The 22460-nt window shown below is 45.9% G+C and overlaps 1 protein-coding gene across 2 annotated transcripts in view; it reads right to left on the bottom strand.

Annotated features, from left to right (window-relative positions):
- TRMT1L (tRNA methyltransferase 1L) overlaps window positions 1-22249 on the bottom strand; it is a 410259-nt gene extending 388010 nt beyond the window's left edge. For both annotated transcript variants that reach the window (XM_085601513.1, XM_085601514.1), the window contains exons 1-2: window positions 22094-22249; window positions 19720-19836 (exon numbers count right to left, since the gene is read on the bottom strand). In XM_085601513.1, coding sequence (XP_085457639.1) covers window positions 19720-19836; window positions 22094-22133 — 157 coding nt within the window. In that variant the 5' untranslated portion in view covers window positions 22134-22249. The remainder of the gene's footprint in view (window positions 1-19719; window positions 19837-22093) is intronic.
- Between the last annotated feature and the right edge of the window lie 211 nt (window positions 22250-22460).

The raw sequence follows: 22460 nt of genomic DNA, 5'->3' as shown, positions 1-22460 counted from the left end.
CCCTAATTAGAGGTTCAAGAGCCAGGAGGAAGAGTGACGGAGAGAGCGGGCACCCTTGTCGTGATACGGGCCGTGGGGGTCTGGTATAGGGCCATTGTCATTCTGACGAAGTCATCTCCCAAGTTGAAACTGTACATGCATTGTTCTAGGAAAGCCCACGACACCTTATCGAAGGCCTTCTCTGCATCCAATGCTATGGCCACTGCCGGCATCTGGCTCTCCGAGACTTGTTCTAGTACATGACAGAATAGCCGTTTGTTGTCGCTCGCCATTCGGTTCCACATGAAGCCGACTTGGGTGTTACTTACTATTTTTGGTAGGAACTTGTTCAGTCTGGCTGCCAGGATTTTGGCATATATTTTACAGTTGGCATTGATAAGTGATATGGGTCTATAGTTCCCCGGATGTTGGTGGTCTTTACCTTCTTTCGGTACGACTATTATTGTCGCCTCTGTCATAGACAGTGGAACAACCCCAGACGTTGCTGTTTGGTTAAAACGCTTTTTCAAGGTTGGGGTTATTTGGGGTAGGAAGGCTTTGTAGAAGTCGGCTGTGAAGCCATCTGGGCCCGGGGCCTTGTTTTTTTTTTTTAAGTGATATAACTGCCAATTCTATTTCTGTGTGGTTGATTTCTTGTCCTAGCTTTGCGGTGTCAGCTTGATCTAGCTTTGGGAGTTTCAGCCTTTCTAGGAATTTTTTGCACATCTCATTGTCGAGTGTCTTCTGACTCCTACAGAGGTCTGAATAGAAATCTTTGAATGTATTGAGTATTTCCTTGTGGCTTGTGTGTGTTTTGTTATGTCGGTCTGTGATTGATGAGATCGCTACCTGGTTACGTTTGTGCTTCAGGTATGATGCCAGCAGTTTCCCTGCTCTATTAGACTCACAGAGGTTGAGAGCCTTGCATTTGTCGAAACACAGTCCCGCTTTCGATTTTGTTATATGCGTATTTCTGTTGTGTTAGGGTATAGAGTGTTGTGTTGTCTTGTTTGTTTATATGATAGAGTTCTAACTTTTTATATCCTTCTCTAGCTGTGTAAACTGTAGATTCGCTTTCTTGTTTAATCTTGCCTTGATGCTGATTAGTTTACCTCTAATGGTTGCCTTTAGTGCCTCCCATAGGGTATTAGTGCTAACATCTCTATTGTCATTGTTGGTTATGTAGTCCTCTATGGCTTCCTCGATTTCCTTTTTGTTGCCAGGGTCTCGGATGGTGTAATTCCTAAAGCGCCATCTTTTCGGGATTGCTTCGTTGTGTGTGCCACTTAGTTTTAGACTAATGTCTGAATGGTCAGAGACTAGCCTTGGTTCGATAGTAGACTCTTCGATCATATGTGTGTGGCTCCCTGAGATTAGGATGTAATCTATCCTCGTGTAGGACTTGTGAGGGTTGGAATAGAAGGTGTAATCTTTCGACTGGGTGTTGTAACCTCCATGCATCTTTGAGATTGAATTTAGAGCATATATTTTGTAGTGCTGCGTGGGAGTTGGTGGGGTGGTATTTGCACGGGGATTGCCTGTCTATTAGAGGGTCTAGCAGTAAGTTGAAGTCCCCTGCAACGACAATGATTTCATCTTGTGGCAATTTGTCTAGGGAGTCGGATACCTCTGTCCAGAAGGTGTGATCATCTCTGTTGGGGCCGTATATGTTCACTACGTGCAGTCTTTCTTCCCCTCTGGAGAGGCTTGTTACAAGCAGTCTGCCCTCTTTGTCTTGTGTGTGCGAGTCTATTGTTAGCCTCGAGCCCCTGGATACTAGGGTCAGCACTCCCATCTTCTTTTTATCTGCTGGCGAGCTTGCAATCTGCGCTATCCATTTGGCTCAGTTTGGTGTCTTCCTCATCTAATTTTGTTTCCTGTAGCAGGGCTATGTCACTCATGGTCTTTGTTAGGTAGTTTACTATTTTCTTGCGTTTAATGGGGTGGTTTAGACCCTTAACATTGAGTGATGTTATTTTAAGATCTGTAGTTAGTGTGAGATTTTTGCTACCAGCCATTTGTATTTGTAAGGCGCGGCCATTCTGTATACTTAAACCCCAAGGCTCCCCGGGGATGCCCGTATCTCTGGCCTAGGTTCCTCCCTTCTAGATCTGTTCGGACCAGTACATTGGCATTCGATCGAGTATATAAAGTTTGAAAAAAGGAAAGAATGGAAAAGGAAAAGAGTGAGTACCTGAGACGTACTAACTTTGCCACCCCCCCCCCCATCTGTAAGCCCCCCCCCCCTCCCCCCTTCTTCATTAGGCTACGGAAGGTGCGACGGCAGGATCGCCTTTCCGCCTCCCGGAGCTTATTGTCTCATCGTTTCCAGTTTCTGTACTCCTTTTGTTTGCGGACATCATTGTATTTCATGTATTTAGTTTTATCAAGGTCTCTAATCAGAGGAAAAGATAATTGTAGGTCCAGAGCTTCCCCAGTTTTACATTTTCAGTCTCCTTTTTTCCTGGTACCTTGTTCTTTGTTCCCCAGGGTTTTTTCCTGAGGTCGTGAGGTAGTGATTCTTGAGGTAGATGTCTTGAGGCAGCAGATGATGGTTATTCGAGGTAGTAGTGTTGGACATATTCCTTGTTTCCTTATTTCTTAGCTTATTTTTATTTTTTTCCCCCCCTTTTACCCAGTATCTCTTTCATTATTGTGTTCTGGCGACGAGCATCTTTTTGCTGTACCATGTATCGCGGTGTCCATGGGTTGCGACATTGGGCCCTCTAGGTATTTGTGCAGTTCAAGGGTCCGTGAAGAAGTGATTTTTCCCTTTGTCTATTATTTTGAATTTTGTGGGGGCAACAAACAAAAATTGTATGTTGCTGTGTTTGAGTTTGTCGCAGAGCGAGGAATCCTTTCCTTGTGTCCACGGTGGGCTTCGAGTAATCTTGAGTTAGAATGATTTTGTGGCCCTTCCAGTTGATCTGGTGGTTCTTCCTAGCGTAGTTAAAAATCTCCTCCGCGTGTTGTGACCTTAACGGTTTGCATATGATGGGTCTTGCATATTGGGAGGCCGGTAACTTGACAGCCGGTACTCTGAACGCCTTATCTAACTCAAATTGTCGGTTGAATTTTAGATTGGTGAGCTTTGGTATTAGGTCCTCAAGGAATTTGGAGCAGGACCCTGCCGCATCCTCTGTCCCTTCTGGGATCCAGAGTATTCGTATGTTACCCCTTCGGTTCTTATCTTCCATCTCTGCTGCTTGTTTTTGTAGGGCGTCCGTGATTACAGATAGTGATCTTACTTCTTTCCTCATGCCTTGACCAGCGTCTTCTGTGTCGCTAATCCTCTGTTCTGCCGCTGTCAGTCTGATGTTCACAGTTCAGATCTGCTCTAACCGCAGCAATCTCTAGTTGGATTGTTTCCGTGGTGAGCTTTGTTGATTTGCCAAGTCATGCACCTCTGCTAGTTTCTTAAGAATCGTTTCTAGCGTACTATTTATGTCCGGCCTTTGTTTGATTGGCGAATCAGATGTCAGTGGTTCTCCCTTGCTTTTCTTTTGCTGCTGATGCAGTCTGCTCTCCTGGTCGGCCATATTCTTTGTTGTTTGCACTCGTGTTCCTCTCTATCGTCGCTATTCGGGTCCTTGTCTCGTGTCTTTGTCTTGCGTCTTGATTTCTCTAGTCCCTTAGCTCAGCCCTTTTCCTTTCAGCTCACTGTGTTGTCATGTTTTTGTTCTTCGGTTATTGGATGTTTCCTCGGGCTACCTGTTGCCTATCTCGTCGCCAGACTCTTCTTCTCCCCCCCCCCTATCTAGCGTTGTTCTCTGTTGTTCCGTCCTGTGTTACTCTCAAAGTTTTCTTGTATTTTTCTTGTATTTGGTCGGCCGTTCTAGCTTGGGCGCTGTGTTTCCTTTCGCTGCGTATCAGTAGCAGCTTTTCTGAGGTATCGTTATCTTGTCCTCAGGCGCTCATGTGCGGGGGGAGGAGGGGGGTCAGGGGGTCTCGAGGTCACACTAGTTAGCCCCTTTCATACTCTTTCCATGTTGGGAATACGTGCTTTGTGAGTGGTTTTATCTTTTTTTTCCCCCGCTTATTTTTTTGCTTGTTAGTTTTCTTTTCTCCTCTTTATCCCTTTTATCCTCTCCTGTTGTGTCTTTACTTTTTTTTTTAAAGCCTGCGCCCCCTCTTGGCGCTAATTATTTCTTCATGTACGTTATTATGCTCTTGTGAGCCTTATGAACTCTGCCCCCTTTGCCTCCTTGTGCTCTTCTTTTCGGATTAGTTTGTTTGTATTGGTTGGGTTGGTTTGCTATCATTACCCTACGCTTTCCTTGTCCTTAGTTCCCCCCGTGTTTGTGGTAAGTTCGGGCTTTTCTCCTCTGTCTCCTCTTACTGGTTAGCGCTTTGCCTCAGTTTCGCTTTCATTTTCTCTTCCGCTCCACCCGCCGCCATTTTGTATCTCCTTTCCCTCGACTCGCGCTTCACCTGTTCACCCGTTGTCTCCTTCCTCGTTTCCAAAGTACGTGGTTCTGCCCTGCCGTCTTGTTGCATCGGGCGGTGTCCCTTAGCGAGGAGGGATATCACTGTATGCGCGCTCGTGTGTGGGGGGGGAGGGGCTTTCAGATCCGCACTGCTCCCACACTGCGTACTGTCTTTTCTACCAAGCGTTTACTCCCCCCCCCCCCCTTGTCCCCGCTCACCTCTGATAGCAGAGCGCCGCCTTGTCTCCATCTTGGAGTTGTTTCCGGCAGGTTTTTGCTCCTTCGTTGTTGCGCTATTGAGGTAAGTTTCTTTCGTTGCTTCTTGTGGGCGCCATCTTGGTTGTCTCAGCCTCCCGTAAGGAGGTTCCGCATCCTTATTTTTGCTAGTACTTTAGAGCGTTCATGCCTCTCTGTGGTGGTACCAATCTTCGCCGTGAGTGTTCCGACGCCGCAGGATGTGTCCTTTTTTCTTGTGCGACTCGCTATTATGCGAGTATTCTCCCTTCGCTTGCTCCGTTACGACGCATCGGCAGGATCAGGCAGCCATTAGCTCTGCCGTCCAAGCCACGCCCCCCCATGCCTGCGGTTTTTAAATGCAACACTTTTTAAGAGAGAGACATTTAAATGCAGAAAAATGTTCCATACTAGGAACATTTTTTGCAGAACATTTTTCTGCACTTTAAATTTCTACCAGTAAAAAAAATGGTTGTATGTTTGCGATATACGTGTTACAGTGCCACATTTGGCAAAAGGTATGTTTTGCGCCACAAGTACATAGGAAACAGGCTCTCATTTACCTGAACACACATGTCCCATTCATACGCACACATGTTCATATATCCCAGAAGACCACGTTCTCACTGACACACATGGCAGCCCTGTCATAGTGCCCCTAGACAAAGTATTTTGTAGAAACCTTAGTCTTTCGCTCTATGGACAAACGGCTTACATTCAATGAAACTGGGTGTCCAGTAACACTGAACGAGTGGCTTGGTCTTTAGCAACTCACAATGATTTTCACTGATCAGAAGTAGCTCTCACTAAAGAAAAGGTTGGAGAAACCTGCTTTAAAGAAATATCAAGTGATGCATTCCTTGCTGCTGATGAGTAATAAAGTTCAGAGGAACTATACTTGCTTCTGTGTCTTTAATATATTCCAGACATATTTTAAAGTTCCCTACAAAATCTCCATTTTGTCTCACGTTCTTCCTAATGCCCAGTTTATGCCACCTCGAGGAAAATAAATAAATGAACCATATCGCTAACAGATAGCCAGATAGGAAAATCAACCAAGAGATCTGTTTTCCAAGAGCAGGATGACAGTTTAATCGAAATATAAAATGAATGAGTTACGAGGCAGATATGGTCTGCCAGCAGAGGTTAGGAAGTGGCAAGTCAAGGATGCCAGTAGCTAAAGAAGCAAACCCCAAAACGCCCCGTTTGATTCTGGTGAATGCTATCCGGAAAAGGAAGGTTCTCAGCAGAACAAACAATACTTTATTATTTTTAACATCTACAACTATTCTGCTTTTCATTTTTTTAAAAATATTTTATCTAAAAAATGTAATACGACAATATAGTAAGAGGAATATTTTTAACACAAGTGTGTTACTGAATATACAATACTGTGATATTACTGCTTTATACCAAAAGGCCCATGATATTCTGACTTAATAGGGGATGGGAGACATCACAGAATTGCAGTGGGAACTTTGAAAAGGCAGGCTGGAAGTTGAGGCTTGAGTGTCCCTGACTTTAAACTGTACTGCCTAGCAGAACAAAGCCAGTGGATTTCCAGACGAGTAGCAGGGCGCAATCCATGGAGTTGTGTGTAAAGAAATGATCAGATGGCGGTTCCCAGATCATTGGGCACTCAGTGTCCTTTTCTAGGTCGCGACTGTCCCTATGTTTCAAGCTAGAGGACCAACATCACTATTGGCGCACACGGATGCGCACTTGCGGTTCAGTGCCATATACACCAAATATTCTATAGAAAGCAGTACTGGCCTCCTTGGGGTTGCAACGCATTAAAAAATGGCAAATTGGGTGCAATGTGGAATGGCTGAAGTGGGAGGGGTGCCAATATCAATTGATGCTTTAGCGAATATATCTGGGTTCAACCCTGGTCAGTCCCCGCACTACAGATGCATAATAAGCAAAATATACAACATTACAAATACCGAGCCGCAAACACATGGCTACTTGCAAGCACTATTTACCATTTGTGAGCAGTAACGGAGGCCTGAGGAAATTCCCAACTACCAAGCAGTGAGAAAAACTGATATCTTACTTCTCCCAAAGGGTCAGGAACACACCACTTTGGAAGAACCGTGTTCAGTTAATACCTGCGTTTTGGATGCAGGTGACCAAGTGGGGAGTGAGCACAAGATACGTATGTGCAATCAGGACTCCTTCTTCCATCCCCCCCTACTCCTGAAATATGCAGATTTCTTCACCCCGCCTCCACTTGCAGATAGGGCAGCCCCAAAGGCAATACATATTTGGTACAAGCACAATGTGCTCGTGGCCCATGTCCAGCTCAGCTTTTGCAAGGACCTGGATATCTCCGGGGGTTAGGTTTGAAAAGTCATTAATGAACTATCTTGAGTGCACTTCGGGCGCATTGTTAATATGAACAAGCCGTGGTTAAATACAGGAGAAAGGTCTTGGGGTGCGGGCTCTGGCTATACAACCTACACATTAATCCAAATCATAGTGTAAATGTACAGCTGTTGCACAATGTCAGAGGAACTCTTGATTAACTATATATACAAATCCTCCGCACACGTTCAAAAGTAAATACATAAAGTTACATAAAATATCACAATGATGCTGGTCTTTATATTTTCAGATGTCTTTAATTCAAGATCTTTAAGCCTTCTTAGCCAACACGTGTTTCGTCGCAGTCACAGGGGATTACCCCACGACTTCTTCAGGGCTGAGCTCAGTTTCAAGTAGTCTCTTAGTTCCGGTGATAATTCCAACCCAGAAGGGGTTCCTATAAGTTCTGCTCCTGGAGAGGTAGACTAATTAGTCGTGTGTCCGGAAAGCTAAATATGCTTCCAAACGAAAGGGAGTTTCTTTTAGAAGAGCTGCCTTATCCGGCAGTATTAGGTAGAACCCTTCGGATCTCCAGGCCGTGGCGTGTTCGCCGTGTAAATCACTGCTGATTTGCACACTTGAAATGTATCACAATGTGACACTGAAATGCACAAAAACGTTTTAACAAAAAAGTGTTGGTGCAACGAACAGAAGTTATTTGATAGCTGCTCCTTAGAATTTCTAAGCAGTAGCACAGGTACATATGCTGGGGGTGCATTTGCATAGGAGAGTAGTTTGCAAGCTAAATGTAATTAATGCAAGAAACCCTTCATATAAAAAAAACGTACGAGCCAAATACTCTGCGAGTGCAAAAAGCTCAATACAATTTGCAAGATGATGCTCATTAACTTAACATGCTATTGGCTCATAGGCTGCATCAAACGTGCAAGGATATTTATTTAAAAAGCCCAGAAGTATTGCAAGAAAGCGCTATTTCTGCGGAATTTAGATGAACATTAAAAAACCAACGGACCATTTTTGGGTTATGCCCAGACTACTTAAGCACCAGATGCATTTCATTTACAGATGACTTCCAGGTAAATATCCTAGGAGCCTAGACGTATACAAAATGCAAAAAGTGTTAGGAAAGGAGTCTTGGTTTAAAATGACTACCCAAGTACTATATGTGCAATTAGACCAGGTATCACCAATGAGTTTAAAGATGAATAGTTTTTTAGATCTCGCCTACGCAGCACGCATGCGCTGCCTAGGAAAAAGACCGCTTGTAATCGATTCCGTTTTGCAGTCAAAAACGTGCATGCGTTGCATTGCTTTGAATGGCAACGCGTGCACGTTTGGAGAGTCCCTTGCGGGAGCGTGCCTACAGATGGTTCCTGTTCGCTCCAACAAGGGAAACAGGCGCAGGTATTGCCATTTGCTGGGTCATCAGGCACAACAAAAATCTCATTTCGAGCTTAGACGAAGGGGTTCAGTGGATTCAGCAAGGCTCTGCATAATCACTCGACTTCTTTGCGCGTACTCAAAGATGGGTTCTGAATATACTAGACTCTGCATCATTATACAAATTCTGATTTTATCGAAAAGTGAGTTCATGAAATACACAGCTCTGAACAATTAAAAACAGCCTCTTGTGCCAAAAGGGGCTATTAGAGAATCTGCATTATGACACAAATCAGCAAACTTCACCAAAGACAGTCAGTGGAATTACGCAGCTAAGTGCTATGGAGCATAAAGAGGGGAATTGAAATCGCAATTATGTGTTCAACCACACATTCTTCTTAAGTTGACATCAACAGTTTACTGTCTTGAATGCTGCTCGCTGATCAATTAATCAACAGATTTTTAAAGCCTGCAAAAAACGTGAATCACATCTAAGACACAAAGCAGAAAGTAATGTACACGTACAGGCACATAAGAATGGATGATAAACTTGGTGCAGATACATGGGGAAGTAAGACAACTCAATGCTCAGGAAAGAGTGACAGGTGTGGTGAAACACACTAGAAGATGAAACAGGACAACAGCTGTAATCTGTTGACAGCCAAATGGGTACTTTCCTGAATATACTGTTCGTAGTTTATGGGGGTCTCGGGATCTTCAATATCATGTGCGATGTCAAAGGCATGATCGGACCTTCATTTGATTTAAAAACAGTTTAACATAATGGCACAAGTAACACTCGATACAGAGAACAATTATAGAATTATCGTCTGGGAACCAATGCTCTTAGAACTCACTCGGTTTCTCACAAAAGAACTACACAGAACTCAGGTTTTTTCATAATAAATATTGAACATCCAGCTCAACCATAATCAATAGTCCTCGACTATCCCTTTATTATACCACTGACCCACCAACACCGCAAAACTATGCTGTTGGTTTAGTCTAAGGATCTCATCCTAGTACTGAAGGCAGAGAGCACAAGAAAAGCAGCCTGTCAGACAACTGATGGTTGCTCAGATTAAAGGGCGAAGGAATTCACCACCAGAATCATCCAAGCTATCACAGTCCTGCTCAATACTGTAGTATAAAGAATGATCTTGGATGCTAGTGTACAGAAGCAGCTGAAATATGTTACAATCATTGTCCACACTTAAAATGTACTGCCCCACACCTTAACACATCACTACTGGAGCAAGGTCTTGAAAAGCAAGTCCACAACATAGGTTTGGGAATAAGTGAAATCTCATGACCGTCATCCAGTCTCTGACATACAAAGGGAATCAATTGTGCACTTGAAGACTTCCCAAAGGGTCACAAATGCCACTGTAGATGAGGCCCGCCCATCAAGACTGACTTTCCTTAATTCACTGTCCACTTTATGGCAGAACACAGGAACATTCCTGAATAACTGAGAATAAACTGCTCATGATAAGTAACACTCACAAAATCAAACTGTCTTTTTTGGTGCAGTCCTAGTTACAGGAACTAACCATCTAGGCATCCTGTTAGACAGGGAGTGCTCAGTCCCCCCAAAGATCGAAAAAAAGTGCTTTGCTTGCATTTAAACCAGACACCCTCCAACTGGCAACACACAATGAAATTCAACATGCGCCGAGCTCCATGTCGTAAAAAAAAGCATTGAGTGAAGGTCTATGAATTATATAAAAAATAAATGCTAACTATTTGTTCTCTCACTGAAAAGGCAGCAGACCGAGTAACAGATAGTGAAGGAAAAGACAGGACTACATGATAAACTCACAAGTGACATGAAACGAACAAGTAACTTACCTTTGGTAATGCTTTTTCTGGTGGATACAGTATCTGCCTGTGGATTCCTCACCTTGTGAATATCCCCTGCGCCAGCAACATCCGGAAACTATTGTAGCAGTCCACGCCGATGAGGTCGAAGACGACGTCACAGAGACACTGCTCCGCTTGCGACTCCGCTGACGTCACCAGCACCATAAGAAGACCTCGTTGGCGTGATGACGTCAGTTCCGCCCCTTTTTTCCGTGCCTTCAAGGCACACGGACGGACTGACAGCTATATATATACACATTAAACAATATGCAGAAAAACACACACACAGTGTGGAGAATAAGCAGAAAGGCAAAAGAAATAACACAATGCCCTTGAGAGATGTAAATACATTTTGAAACACCAACAACAGAACTATAGGTATAGAAGGATGGACAACGGGGAGGCGGGTGGTTCAGTGAGGAATCCACAGGCAGATACTGTATCCACCAGAAAAAGCGTTACCGAAGGTAAGTAACTTGTTCTTCTGATGGATACATCTGCCAGTGGATTCCTCACCTTGTGAATAGATTCCCACAGCAGTCCCGCTCCCGGAGGAGGGTGTCCACCCTTCTACACCAGAAAGTCCTGAAGGACGGAACGAGCAAAGTGTCCGTCCCTCCTCACTTCGGTGTCTAAGCAATAATGTTTTGCGAAGGTGTGGAGGGAGGCCCAAGTTGCCGTGCTACAAATGTCCTCCACAGGAACCCCCCTAGACAAAGCAGATGTGGAAGACTTTGCCCTAGTGGAATGAGCTCTCAAACCCTCTGGAGGTTCCTTACCAGCCAGGGAGTAGCAGATCTTAATGCACAAGACAATCCACCGGGAAAGGGTGCGCTTGTGCACCGCTCGACCTTTCCTGCAGCCAACAAAGCCCACGAAGAGCTGGTCATCAACTCTGAAGTCTTTTGTCCTGTCAAGGTAGAAGCTCACCGCCCTCTTAAGGTCCAAGCGGTGAAGTCTCTCCTCCTCCTTGGAAGGGTGAGGGGGAGGATAGAAGGAAGGAAGGGTAATGGATTGCCCCAGATGGAAGGGAGCTACCACCTTAGGCAAAAACGCAGCCCTGGTCCTGAGCACCATTCTTTCAGCATGAATGGTCAAGAATGGGGGTTTTGAACTTAGAGCTTGAAGCTCACTTACCCTCCTTGCCGAGTTGATTGCAATGAGGAAAACCGTCTTAAAGGACAACAGTCTCAAGGGACACTGTGTAAGGGCTCGAAGGGAGAACCCATAAGATAAGTTAATAAAAGGTTTAAGTCCCATTGAGGCACAATAAAGGGAGTAGGAGGAAACCTGTTTGTGAGACCCTTGAGAAAACGAAGAACAATAGGTGATTTAAATAACGACGGCTGATCCGGCAAACAAAGGGAAGCCGACAAAGCCGATAAATAACCCCTAACAGTAGCCACAGCAAAGCCTTGCTGAGCAAGAGAAAGGGCAAACTGAAGGATGTTAGATAGACGAGCCTTCAAAGGGTCAATGGACTTCTCTCCGCACCAAAGTACAAATTTAGACCACCTATAGGAATATATAGATTTGGTGGAATGACGTCTGGCAGACAAAATTACATCTACCACATCAGGTGGGAGAGAAAAAGAACTCAGGTTGCCCCGTTCAATCTCCAGGCATGAAGGTGTAAGCTCTGGAGGTGGGGGTGTAGAACCTGCCCCTCCAACTGCGAGAGGAGGTCTGCTCTCAGAGGGAGACGGAGCGGAGGGCACGAGGAGAGGTGGAGAAGATCTGTATACCACACCCTTCTTGGCCAATACGGGGCGATCAATATGACCTGGGCCCGGTCTTGGCGAATCTTCCTCAGAACCCGAGGAATCAAGGGTATGGGAGGAAACGCGGAAAGGAGTCGTGAGCCCCAACTCAACTGAAACGCGTCCCCCAACGCTCCCTGCATCGGATACTGGAGACTGCAGAATGACGGGCAGTGAGCATTCTCGTGAGTGGCGAACAGGTCCACCCAAGGAGTTCCCCACATCCAAAAGATGTGACGAACTACCTCCGGATGAAGCCTCCACTCGTGGTCGGTGGAGAACTGCCGACTGAGACTGTCCACACGTACGTTCAGCACCCCGGCCAGATGATTTGCCATCAGACAAATCTGATGATCCTGAGCCCAGGACCAGAGACGCAGGGCCTCTCTGCAGAGACAAAGAGACCCCACTCCTCCCTGTTTGTTTATATACCACATCGCGGTAGTGTTGTCCGTCAAGACTTGAACAGACTGACCGCGAAGGGAAGGGAGGAAGGCCTTGAGCGCCAAACGAATCGCCCGCAATTCCAAAAGGTTGATGTGAAGCAACCTTTCCTCTGGAGACCAAAGACCCTTGATCTGCAGATCCCCCAGATGAGCACCCCACCCTAGGGTAGAGGCATCCGTAATCACTGTGGCCACCGATGGAGGTAGATGAAAGGGCTTTCCCTGGGACAGATCGCCCTCCACGCTCCACCAAGATAGATCCGCTGCAGCTTCTCTGGAGATCCTCACAGACTCCCTGAGATCTCCTTTGTGCTGATACCACTGCTTGCGGAGGCACCACTGGAGCACCCTCATGTGCCAGCGTGCATGGTTGACCAACAGGATGCAGGAAGCAAACAGACCGAGCAGGCGAAGGACCTTCAGGACTGGAACGACCGCTCCATTGCAAAATAAAGGAATAATTTCCTGTATGTCGAGAATCCTTTGAGGAGGAGGGAATGCTCGACACACAGTAGTGTCCAGTACCGCACCTATGAACAGGTTGCGCTGAGAGGGCACCAGGTGAGATTTGGGCACGTTTATCGAGAAACCCAATTTGAACAACAGCGGAGTTGTATCCTGCAGATGATGAAGCACCTTCTCTGGCGACTCCGCTTTGATCAGCCAGTCGTCCAGATAGGGGAAAACGCCAATCCCCGACCTTCTGAGATGGGCTGGCATCACTGCCATCACCTTCGTGAAGACTCGGGGTGCAGTAGTAAGACCAAACGGAAGGACCGCAAACTGATAATGTTGCGATCCTACCGTAAACCGGAGATACTTCCTGTGCGACTTCAGGATGGGGATGTGGAAATACGCATCCTGCAAGTCGATGGACACCATCCAGTCCTCCTGATTCAGCGCTTGAAGAACCTGCGCAAGGGCGAGCATCTTGAACTTCTCTTGCTTCAGATAAAAATTCAAGATCCTGAGGTCCAATATCGGACGCAATCTGCCGTCCTTTTTCGGAATCAGGAAATACCGGGAGTAGCATCCCTGACCCCTCTCCTGCTCTGGAACCACCTCTATCGCACCCTTCTGAAACAACTTCAGGACTTCCTCCTGCAGGAGAAGACGGTGGTCCTCCGAGCAAGCCCCTTGACAAGGAGGGTAATTTGGAGGGAATTCCCGAAAGGGAAGGGCCTACCCATTTTCTACAAGATCCAGAACTCAGAGATCTGTAGTTACAGATTCCCAATCTCGCAGAAAATGGGTAAGCCGGCCCCCCACAGGACCAGCATGATCCAGAATGTCGGATCTAGGGCTGCTTTGCGGTGGTGGGAGGGGCAGAGGAGGAGGAGAGCTGACGGCCACGTGAGCGACCCTGGATTCTTCCTCTGTAACCCTTGGACAAAGAGCCTTGCTGTTGTTGCTGCTGCTGTTGCTGGGTCCGTCTGTAAGAGCGAAAAGTCGCCCTTCCGAAGCCTCTATACTTCTTGAAAGATCCCCTTGGCTGGGATTGAAGACCCAACGACCTTGCCGTAGCCTTGCTCTCCTTGAAGCGTTAGAGAGCGGCATCCGCCTTCTTGCCGAACAAACCAGACCCATCAAAAGGTAGGTCCAACAAAGCTGACTGTACATCTTGGGAGAATTCAGAGGACTTTAGCCACGCACCCCTCCTGGTGGCAACAGAAGACCCCATGACTCTGGCAACTGAGTCTGCTGAGTCCAGTCCACTTTGAATTACTTGTCGTGCAGCCGCCTGAGCATCAGTCAAAACTTCATTGAAGCCGGCCCTATCCTCCTCCGACAACTTTGGTGCCAATTTTTTCGCTGAGTCCATAAGCGCATGGATATAGCGCCCCAACAGACAAGTCGCGTTTGTTGACTTTAGGGCCATGCTGGCTGAAGAAAAGACCTTTTTGGCCGACTGGTCCATCTTTTTGGCCTCTCTGTCCCCTGGAACCTGAGGAAAGGCATCCTTGGATCTTCCCGAACAAGCCGCCTGAACCACCAGGCTCTCAGGCGATGGGTGCGATGTTAAAAACTCAGGATCCCCTGGAGCCGCCCTATACCTCCTTGCGACTGTCCTAGAGACCGCGGGAGCTGAAAAAGGTTTACGCCATACCTTTAATACAGGGTCGATGATGGCCTCATTAAAGGGCAACAAAGGCTCCGAGACTGCAGTAGGCGAATGCAGCACCTCAGTAAAAATATTAGACCTGAACTCTGTGGTTGGTATCTGGAGGTCTAACAACTCCGCAGCCTTCCTGATGACCGCATGATACGGCGCTGCATCCTTTGAGGGCTCATCTGATGGTGGAGTGATTTCCCACTCAGGAGACAAATCCAGCCCACTTGCCTCCTTTAGCTGCTCAAACACTTCATCAGAGTCAACCAACTTCCCTCTTCAGTTTCAGCTTCCTGCAAAAGATACCTCCTTTCATCCACCACTCTCTGCGCCTCCCTTCTGGATCGAATCCGCACCAGCGGCGCCGTGTTCGAATCCGACGGCGCCGGCCGCGGCGTTGAACGTGGATCCGCTGGAGCAGCCGGCGTCAAACGAGGTCGAGCCGGCGAAGAGGGAAGAGGTGTCGACGTCCTCGGTAGATGCCAAGACGGCGCCGCTTGAAAGAACGGCATGAATGGAGCTTGAGGATAGACCTGCAGCACTCCCAAGTGAAAAGCCATCGGACCAATCGGACCCGCAGGTGCACCAGTGGTATACATGGCCCTCGAAAACACCCCATACATCGCATTTAGAGAATGCGAGGGGTCCTGACCCGGTCCAGGGAATGCAGGGTACTGGTCAGGCATCACCGGACTCGGGCCTGCCGGCGCCGACAGTGGAACTAGCGGTGTCACAGGCTACCCCGGGACTGGAAGATCCTCAACCGGGGCCGGAGACGGAGCCGGAGATGAATCCGGAGTCGGGGATATCACCGGAACCAGAGATGAAGCCGGAGCCAGCGAAGCCATTGGAGAAGAAGGAACTGGAGGTGAGGTCGGGACTGGAGAAGGAGACACGGATTCCCTCCGACGCCGAGCCGGCGACTTCGACGCCGAACTCTTATCGGAGTGATGACGAGAAGAATGCCTCCTCTTCTTCTTATGCTTCTTGCCTCTCGAAGCATGCCCCGAAGTCGATTTAGACGCAGACCTCGATCTGGACTTCCTCCCTTCTCTTTCTTCATCCTGGCGATGAAAAGCTTCGCCTCCCTTTCTTTTAGAGCTTTGGAGCTCATCTTGCGGCAGCAAGAACAACCATCCACATCGTGGTGGGATGAGAGACACCAAACACAGTCTTCATGTGGGTCTGTAATCGACATGTGCTTGCCACATTCCCGACAGAGCTTGAAACCCGACTTCCTTGTCGACATCTTCTCGAAGAGAAACAGAAGAATACACAAAGTATCAGAAAAGCTACTATCAACGATTCCCGAAATCCGTTGGCGTCGACGGCGCGGAAAAAAGGGAACCGACGGCATCACGCCGACGAGGTCTTCTTATGGTGCCGGTGACGTCAGCGGAGTCGCGAGCGGAGCCGTGTCCCTGTGACGTCGTCTTCGACCTCATCGGCGTGGACTGCTACAAAAGTTTCCGAATGTTGCTGGCGCAGGGGATATTCACAAGGTGAGGAATCCACTGGCAGATGTATCCATCAGAAAGTACCGATAGAGGACATAATAATTGGCACAAATATATAACCACACAGCTCTCATCTTTAAACACCATAGAGCACGTGTGGAAGACAAGACAGACAAAAAAGCTAAAAAAAACAAAACAAAATATACTGGAAATATTAAACTATTCTTAATTCATCTGAACTGGATACAAACTAACTACACTGAAAAGAGGTGTAACCACCACTGTGGTGTGATTTACGGTAGTGTTTTATTGTTTAAGCTTTCTTAAACAGAGTTTTAAAAAAAAGTAATTCGAATATCACAATATAAATGCACACTGTGGTATCCTGCTGCTCAGCCAGATTGACTGCTTGTTAGAATAGAATATTGGCGTTTGGAATGTTTGCGTGCGTGAATCAGTTGGTGGATGGGCTGAGCAGCAGGGAAGCTGCTCCTGGTGGGGCTCTCGCTTACTTTCTTGCTTACTCTCTGACTTAAGGATTACTCACTCTACTATGTATCCTGCTACTCAATAAACCTACATTAAAAAAGCTACTTGGCTTGGAGCGTCTTTCAATATACTACATTTTGGTAACAGGAGTGCTGAACTTCATCAACCTGAAGAAGCTGTCACCTCACGCTCAAGGTAAAGGAATTTCCCTGAAACTAAGCTTTTAAAATTACACTGGCACCTCGAGCCCCACTAGTGACCCTACAATCGGTCGCCCACCACCTAGTCTAAAAGTGCCAGTTCCTGTTGCCTGCCATTTCCTGTCGCAGGCTTGAGACAACTTTATTTTACCATTTCCTCCTGCCTGCTGTCTGCAGTTCTTACGACATCCTTCGCCCTCATTTTGTTGTTTCCTGCTCAGGTTACAGAACAGGTTACACAGAGCCCAGATCGGGGGAAGAAAATCTAAACCGGTACTTTCAATACCAGCGAAGGAAATCTGAAACCAGAGAAAGAGACCCTTAAACAGAAATTTTACATGACAAGAGGCCGTTTGAGAAGCTCAAGAGCCAGCTGTATTGTCAATTTCACGCTTCTACTATTTAAATGGCGCTCTAATTTTGTTGGTTTCTAAAACGGAACTGTAGGGATATTTGCTGCCATCTACTGGAGGTTAGTGGGACTTTTATTTGCCTGCGTTTTCATTTTGTTAAAGGAAAACGTTTCCACAAACAAAATTTTGAGTTCTAGTCAGTTACCGTTAATTACATGCCTCATTCGACCATGGCGCAGGGGCTGTATTTATATGCTGCAAGGAGTGGGACTGCCAAATCTCTCACAGTGAAGGCAACATTCATACTTTGAGGTTTGATTAGACAATTTTTCTTTTATTTGCCATCTTGCCAATATTTACTTTGTTTTACACTATTGCCAGTTTAACCGCTCCTTCATTTAAAAAAAAATCTGCCACGAGCACATACAGAGCGCGCAGCCTTACCTCTGCTCAGCCATCTTCATTGCCTCTATGACGTTGTTTTCCTGCCAGCTGCAATGTTTAGCAGCACAGTGATGCCGAGAGCCATCCTGCGTGGCGTCACCGTGCGTGCCGCCATTTTGGGTTTGCCCCAACATCTTTGCCAACCAGTGTGCCTTTGCCAACCATGTTTTTTTGAGTCAAAATATAGCTATAGTATCGTGAGGCTGAGCGCTCCTCTTCTGAAGTGTGCTTGGATTTCAAAGACATCGTCTAGTGAATACTCGTGCTCCTATGCAGGTACTGTATTTTCTTATATCTCATCCTGCATTGGTCTGTGAATCAAGCCTTCTCTGCAAAACTCTCTCGGCAACTTTTGGTGCGCTTGCTGATTTTAATCTTGCATTTCATTTTTCGACCGTTTCACTTGGCAGACTCAATGTACTGGATCTTCACTTTTCCACTGTGCCATCTTTTTTTGCAGAGTTTTGTATAGCGCGAACTAGACCCGAATCCAATCAGGTATCAGAGCGCTTTACATAGCACCAGTTACATTACATGAGGACACACATTCATTTTTTGTTAGGCACGGGTAGATTAAGTGATTTGCCCAGAATCACAGGATGTTCGGCGCCTTTACCGAGACTCGAACCCAGTTCCCCAGGTCCGAGGTCGAGCGCCCTAGTCGTTAAGCCAACTCCTCTCCCCTAGTTCTTTATCTTTACCTGCTGCGGTACAAGGATTGACCCTATTGCGCTACAAGGATTCATGAATCTAACGTCAACTTGCAATTTGTATAGACATTTTATTCTCCTTCATTGTTTATTTTTAATTTTTCCTGCGTTGTCCTGTGTATTTTATATTTACATGACTGCATGCTTTTTCTCTTATATGCTGTCCTTTTTTTTCTTTAATGATGTTGTGCAAAGGGTTATGTACCGCATTTATTATTACTTTTCTACCCCTTGTTTTGTGCCTTGTGCTTTGCTCCACACGTGCCACCCCAGCTAGTGCTGGGGGAAGTTCCGCAAATTTCTAAGTTCTACATTGTGCCGTGTAATTTATTCCACACGTTTCACCCCAGCTAGCGCTGGGGGAAGTACTGCATTTCTTGCGTATAATGACTACTGTGTGGTCTTACTCCACACATTTCACCCCAACCTGTCTTTGGGGTAGTTCTACTTTTCATGCAGTTTAAATTTGTAGGTTGTGACGTTTGGGCACCTTTCACCCCAGCTTTTGTTTGGGGTAGTTCTGCAGTTTCTGAATTGTTATTGCATTGTACCGTGTGGAATCCATCCACATTTTCCACCCCAACCTGTCTTGGGGGAAGTTCTCTGGTGTAGCTTGTCTCTTCTATTCCACTCTGTTGCTTTTTCTGTGAGTTTTACACCACGTTATTTGCTGTGCTTCTTGGGGACTTTCCCCCCATGCTCCTGTTTCTGTGTAGGGCAGCCATTCTTTTCTTGTTCCTATTACAGCTGTCTTTCACCTTTTCTCTTTACTTCTCTGCTTGTTGCACTTCTTCAACTTCTTTCTAGCACCCTGTACTTTCCTCATGTTTGCCTGGCCAGCTTTCATGATCCTAGTACTTGGTTTCTTTCACTGTGGTATGGGTGTGTGTTGTGTTTCTGGTGGAAAGAAGGATGGTGAATGTGTCGTTTTTACTTGTCTTTCCTGTCTCTTCCTGTCCAGTTTACTTCCTCCGCTTGCTTTTTCCATTCTTAATTTCCATGCCATCTTTCAGTATTTTATCCTCTCATTTTCTTGCTACTTTTTATGCCTTTTGAAACTTCCTTCCTTTACGTTGTAAAGGAGGGAGATATGTGGTATCCTGCTGCTCAGCCAGATTGACTGCTTGTTAGAATGTTGGTGTTTGGAATGTTTGCGTGCGTGAATCAGTTGGTGGATGGGCTGAGCAGCAGGGAAGCTGCTCCTGGTGGGGCTCTCGCTTACTTCCTTGCTTACACTCTGACTTAAGGATTACTCACTACTATGTACCCTGCTGCTCAATAAACCTACACTGAAAAAGCTACTTGGCTTGGAGCACTCTTCATTATACTAAACACACATTCACGGATAAAGAAAGCAGTATGAACATGCTCCGGGACTCCTGGTCTGGTAACCTATGTGCAACTTCAAGTCCTGCAACACAAGCAGCAATTTCTGGTCTTTTGTCAAATTGAACAAGTTTTACTCTCCAGTAAAAGTCAGACTACAGGATAGTTTATGTTAGTGGGAATAAAACAAAAGGAAGATGTACATTAACTCACCTATCTGTGCTGACTCATCTGTTGGAACACCCCCTTCCATAGACTCTTCCGCCTTTATGTCCTCGCTCAGAGACGACATTTCTCCCACAAATGAAGTGTCGCATGCAGCTGTGCTATCTGTAGGAAGGTATGACGAGGTAAAGACCATGTGCTGCCATTCTTTGTTTCACCACATTCATACCTGAACTATGGCACCATTAAAAGTTCAAAGGACAGGCTTACATGTTTGGCATGTTTAAATGGACACAAAAGATTTGTATGCTACACATTAGATTTGGGAAAATGTGTTTTAGAGCTAGCCTCTGAAAATGCACAGGATTTAATGAAGATTGTGCAGTAGGTCTATCACAGTCATGCACTTTCCATGGATCAAGTAGCCATATCTGAGCCGGCCATTTGCAATGTTGCCTTGTTGTTGAGGTGGCCTGCATACGCCCAACTTTTTACCAGACAGCATCCTCAAACAGTGTGCCAGTGCTTCACAGTGGAGGAATGGTAAAGGCATGCAGCATACTTTGGGAACTCGGAGGAGAACAGTAAATTGGAGATCCTGACGCTTAATGTTTACTTCCCCATCTCATAGCCGGCTGCTCATGAGCAGTCATGAAAAGCATGGACACAAAATACCTTCAGGAACACGCTGAAACTCACATCCTCTTTCACGACCACCAATCAAGCTTCAGTCATAATAGGCAAGCTCATCAACTGTACATATACCACTCCCAATTTTAGGAACTCGGGAGTAAAGTGATTGTGTGTATTAAAAAAGGAAGCTTTCATTCTTGGCGCATTTCTAATCAGGTAGACAATATAAAAAAAATGTACCTGGTTGTTAATTCAGGTGTAATTTTGACTGAAAGATATTTTTCACCAATATAGTGAAATCAAGCGACGACAATAGTAGAGTAACGTCTTGACGTATATCACTATTAATCACCTGTATATGAAAGCCTCACCAGGGGGCATATTATCAAGCACGGCGTTAAAATTATAGCCGCTTTAGCGGCAGAAAACTGCTGCTAAAGCGGCAATAATGGGCTTGATAATATGCCGCAGAGAATTCCAATAGAAGCCCATGTTGACACCAGAACATGGGCTTCTATGGGAATTCTCACGGGCATATTATCAAGCCCATTATCACCGCTTTAGCGGCAGTTTTCTGCCGCTAAAGCGGCGATAATGTTAACGGCGTGCTTGATAATATGCCCCCAGGTAAGTGCAAAAGGAACGTTGGAAGAATTATGTGCAGCTGTAAAACACTACCTTACCAGTGACATAGCGTGTCTCAATAGAGTTAAAAATCTAGGGGCATATTATCAAGGACGGCGCAGAAAACTGCCGCTAAAGCGGCGATAACAGGCTTGATTATATACCCGGGAGAATTCCAATAGAAGCCCATGTTCTGGTATGAACATGGGCTTCTATTGGAATTCTCCCGGGCATATAATCAAGCCCTTTTATCGCCGCTTTAGCGGCAGTTTTCTGCCGCTAAAGCAGCGATAATGTTAACGCCATACTTGATAATATGCCCCCTGGTGAGGCTTTCATATACTGGTGATTAATAGTGATATACATCAAGACGTTACTCTACTAGTGTCGTCGCTTGATTTCACTATATAGGTGAAAAATATCTTTCAGTTAAAATTACACCTGAATTAACAACCAGGTACATTTTTTATATTGTCTACCTGATTAGAAATGCGCCAAGAATGAGAACTTCCTTTTTTAATACACACACAATCACTTTACTCCCGAGTTCCTAAAATTGGGAGTGGTATACGTACAGTTGATGAGCTTGCCTATTATGCCTGAAGCTTGATTGGTGGTCGTGAAAGAGGACGTGCGTTTCAGCGTGTTCCTGAAGGTATTTTGTGTTGCGATAATTTTAACGCCGTCCTTGATAATATGCCCCTAGTACGTTGATTTCATGGTGTTTATTTTAAAATACATTTTGTACAGGGAACGACTGTCATTCAAGTAAGTACCAGAACTAGAAAATTATATTGGTAAGCCAGACAAGGATAACACACTTGTCTCAACGACATTGCTTTCAGGTCACGCGGTCCATCTAATTTCACGATATTTGTGGCTTTTGGTCTGCAAAATCTGGGAAACACTGAATAAACATGATGGAAAATATGAATTTATCTCCCAGGAGTTGGGTCCTTCCTTTGGTTCTTTGCCCCAATGAAGGGGCAGCCCTCTTTCGCCTTATGTCTGGCCCGAGGGAAGGCACAGCCTCCTCATACTGTGTCAAACCAAAATAGTGAGTGACAAAAAGCTGCAATTATATCTCTCCCTGTGAGTGAAATGTCAACTTCTACGTGAAACGAAGGGGTACCACTCCTTATCTGATTCTCTCCTGTGAACTTACCTTCCTCAACATCCTCGGTAACGAACGTGCAGTCCTCCATCTCGGACACCAGGGAGCCTCGCAGCAACAGCAATACCCTGACATCCAATATCTCCAACCACAAGAGTTCTTACTAGAACGCACAAAGATTACGTCACAGTCGTAAGTAAGGTTTCATGTCCAGTACGTCGGTACTGCTGCCAGCCGCCATATTGGAACGATGTGGGTTTGTTTCTGCGACTCTTACGCTTGCTATTAGAAAACGAACGGAACACTTGCGCGTCCGCAAAGGGGACCCGTGTGTTGAATCCGTACTTAACGATAATTAGGCGCAATTGATTAAAAATGCCGTAGTCATGGTGTGTACCTTTTCCATGCATCAATATTT

The sequence above is a fragment of the Triturus cristatus genome, chromosome 4_2 (assembly GCF_964204655.1).
Source record: "Triturus cristatus chromosome 4_2, aTriCri1.1, whole genome shotgun sequence".
Lineage (NCBI taxonomy): Eukaryota > Metazoa > Chordata > Amphibia > Caudata > Salamandridae > Triturus > Triturus cristatus.
Note: the sequence above shows the minus strand (reverse complement) of the source record. Positions and strands in the feature narration are given on the sequence as shown.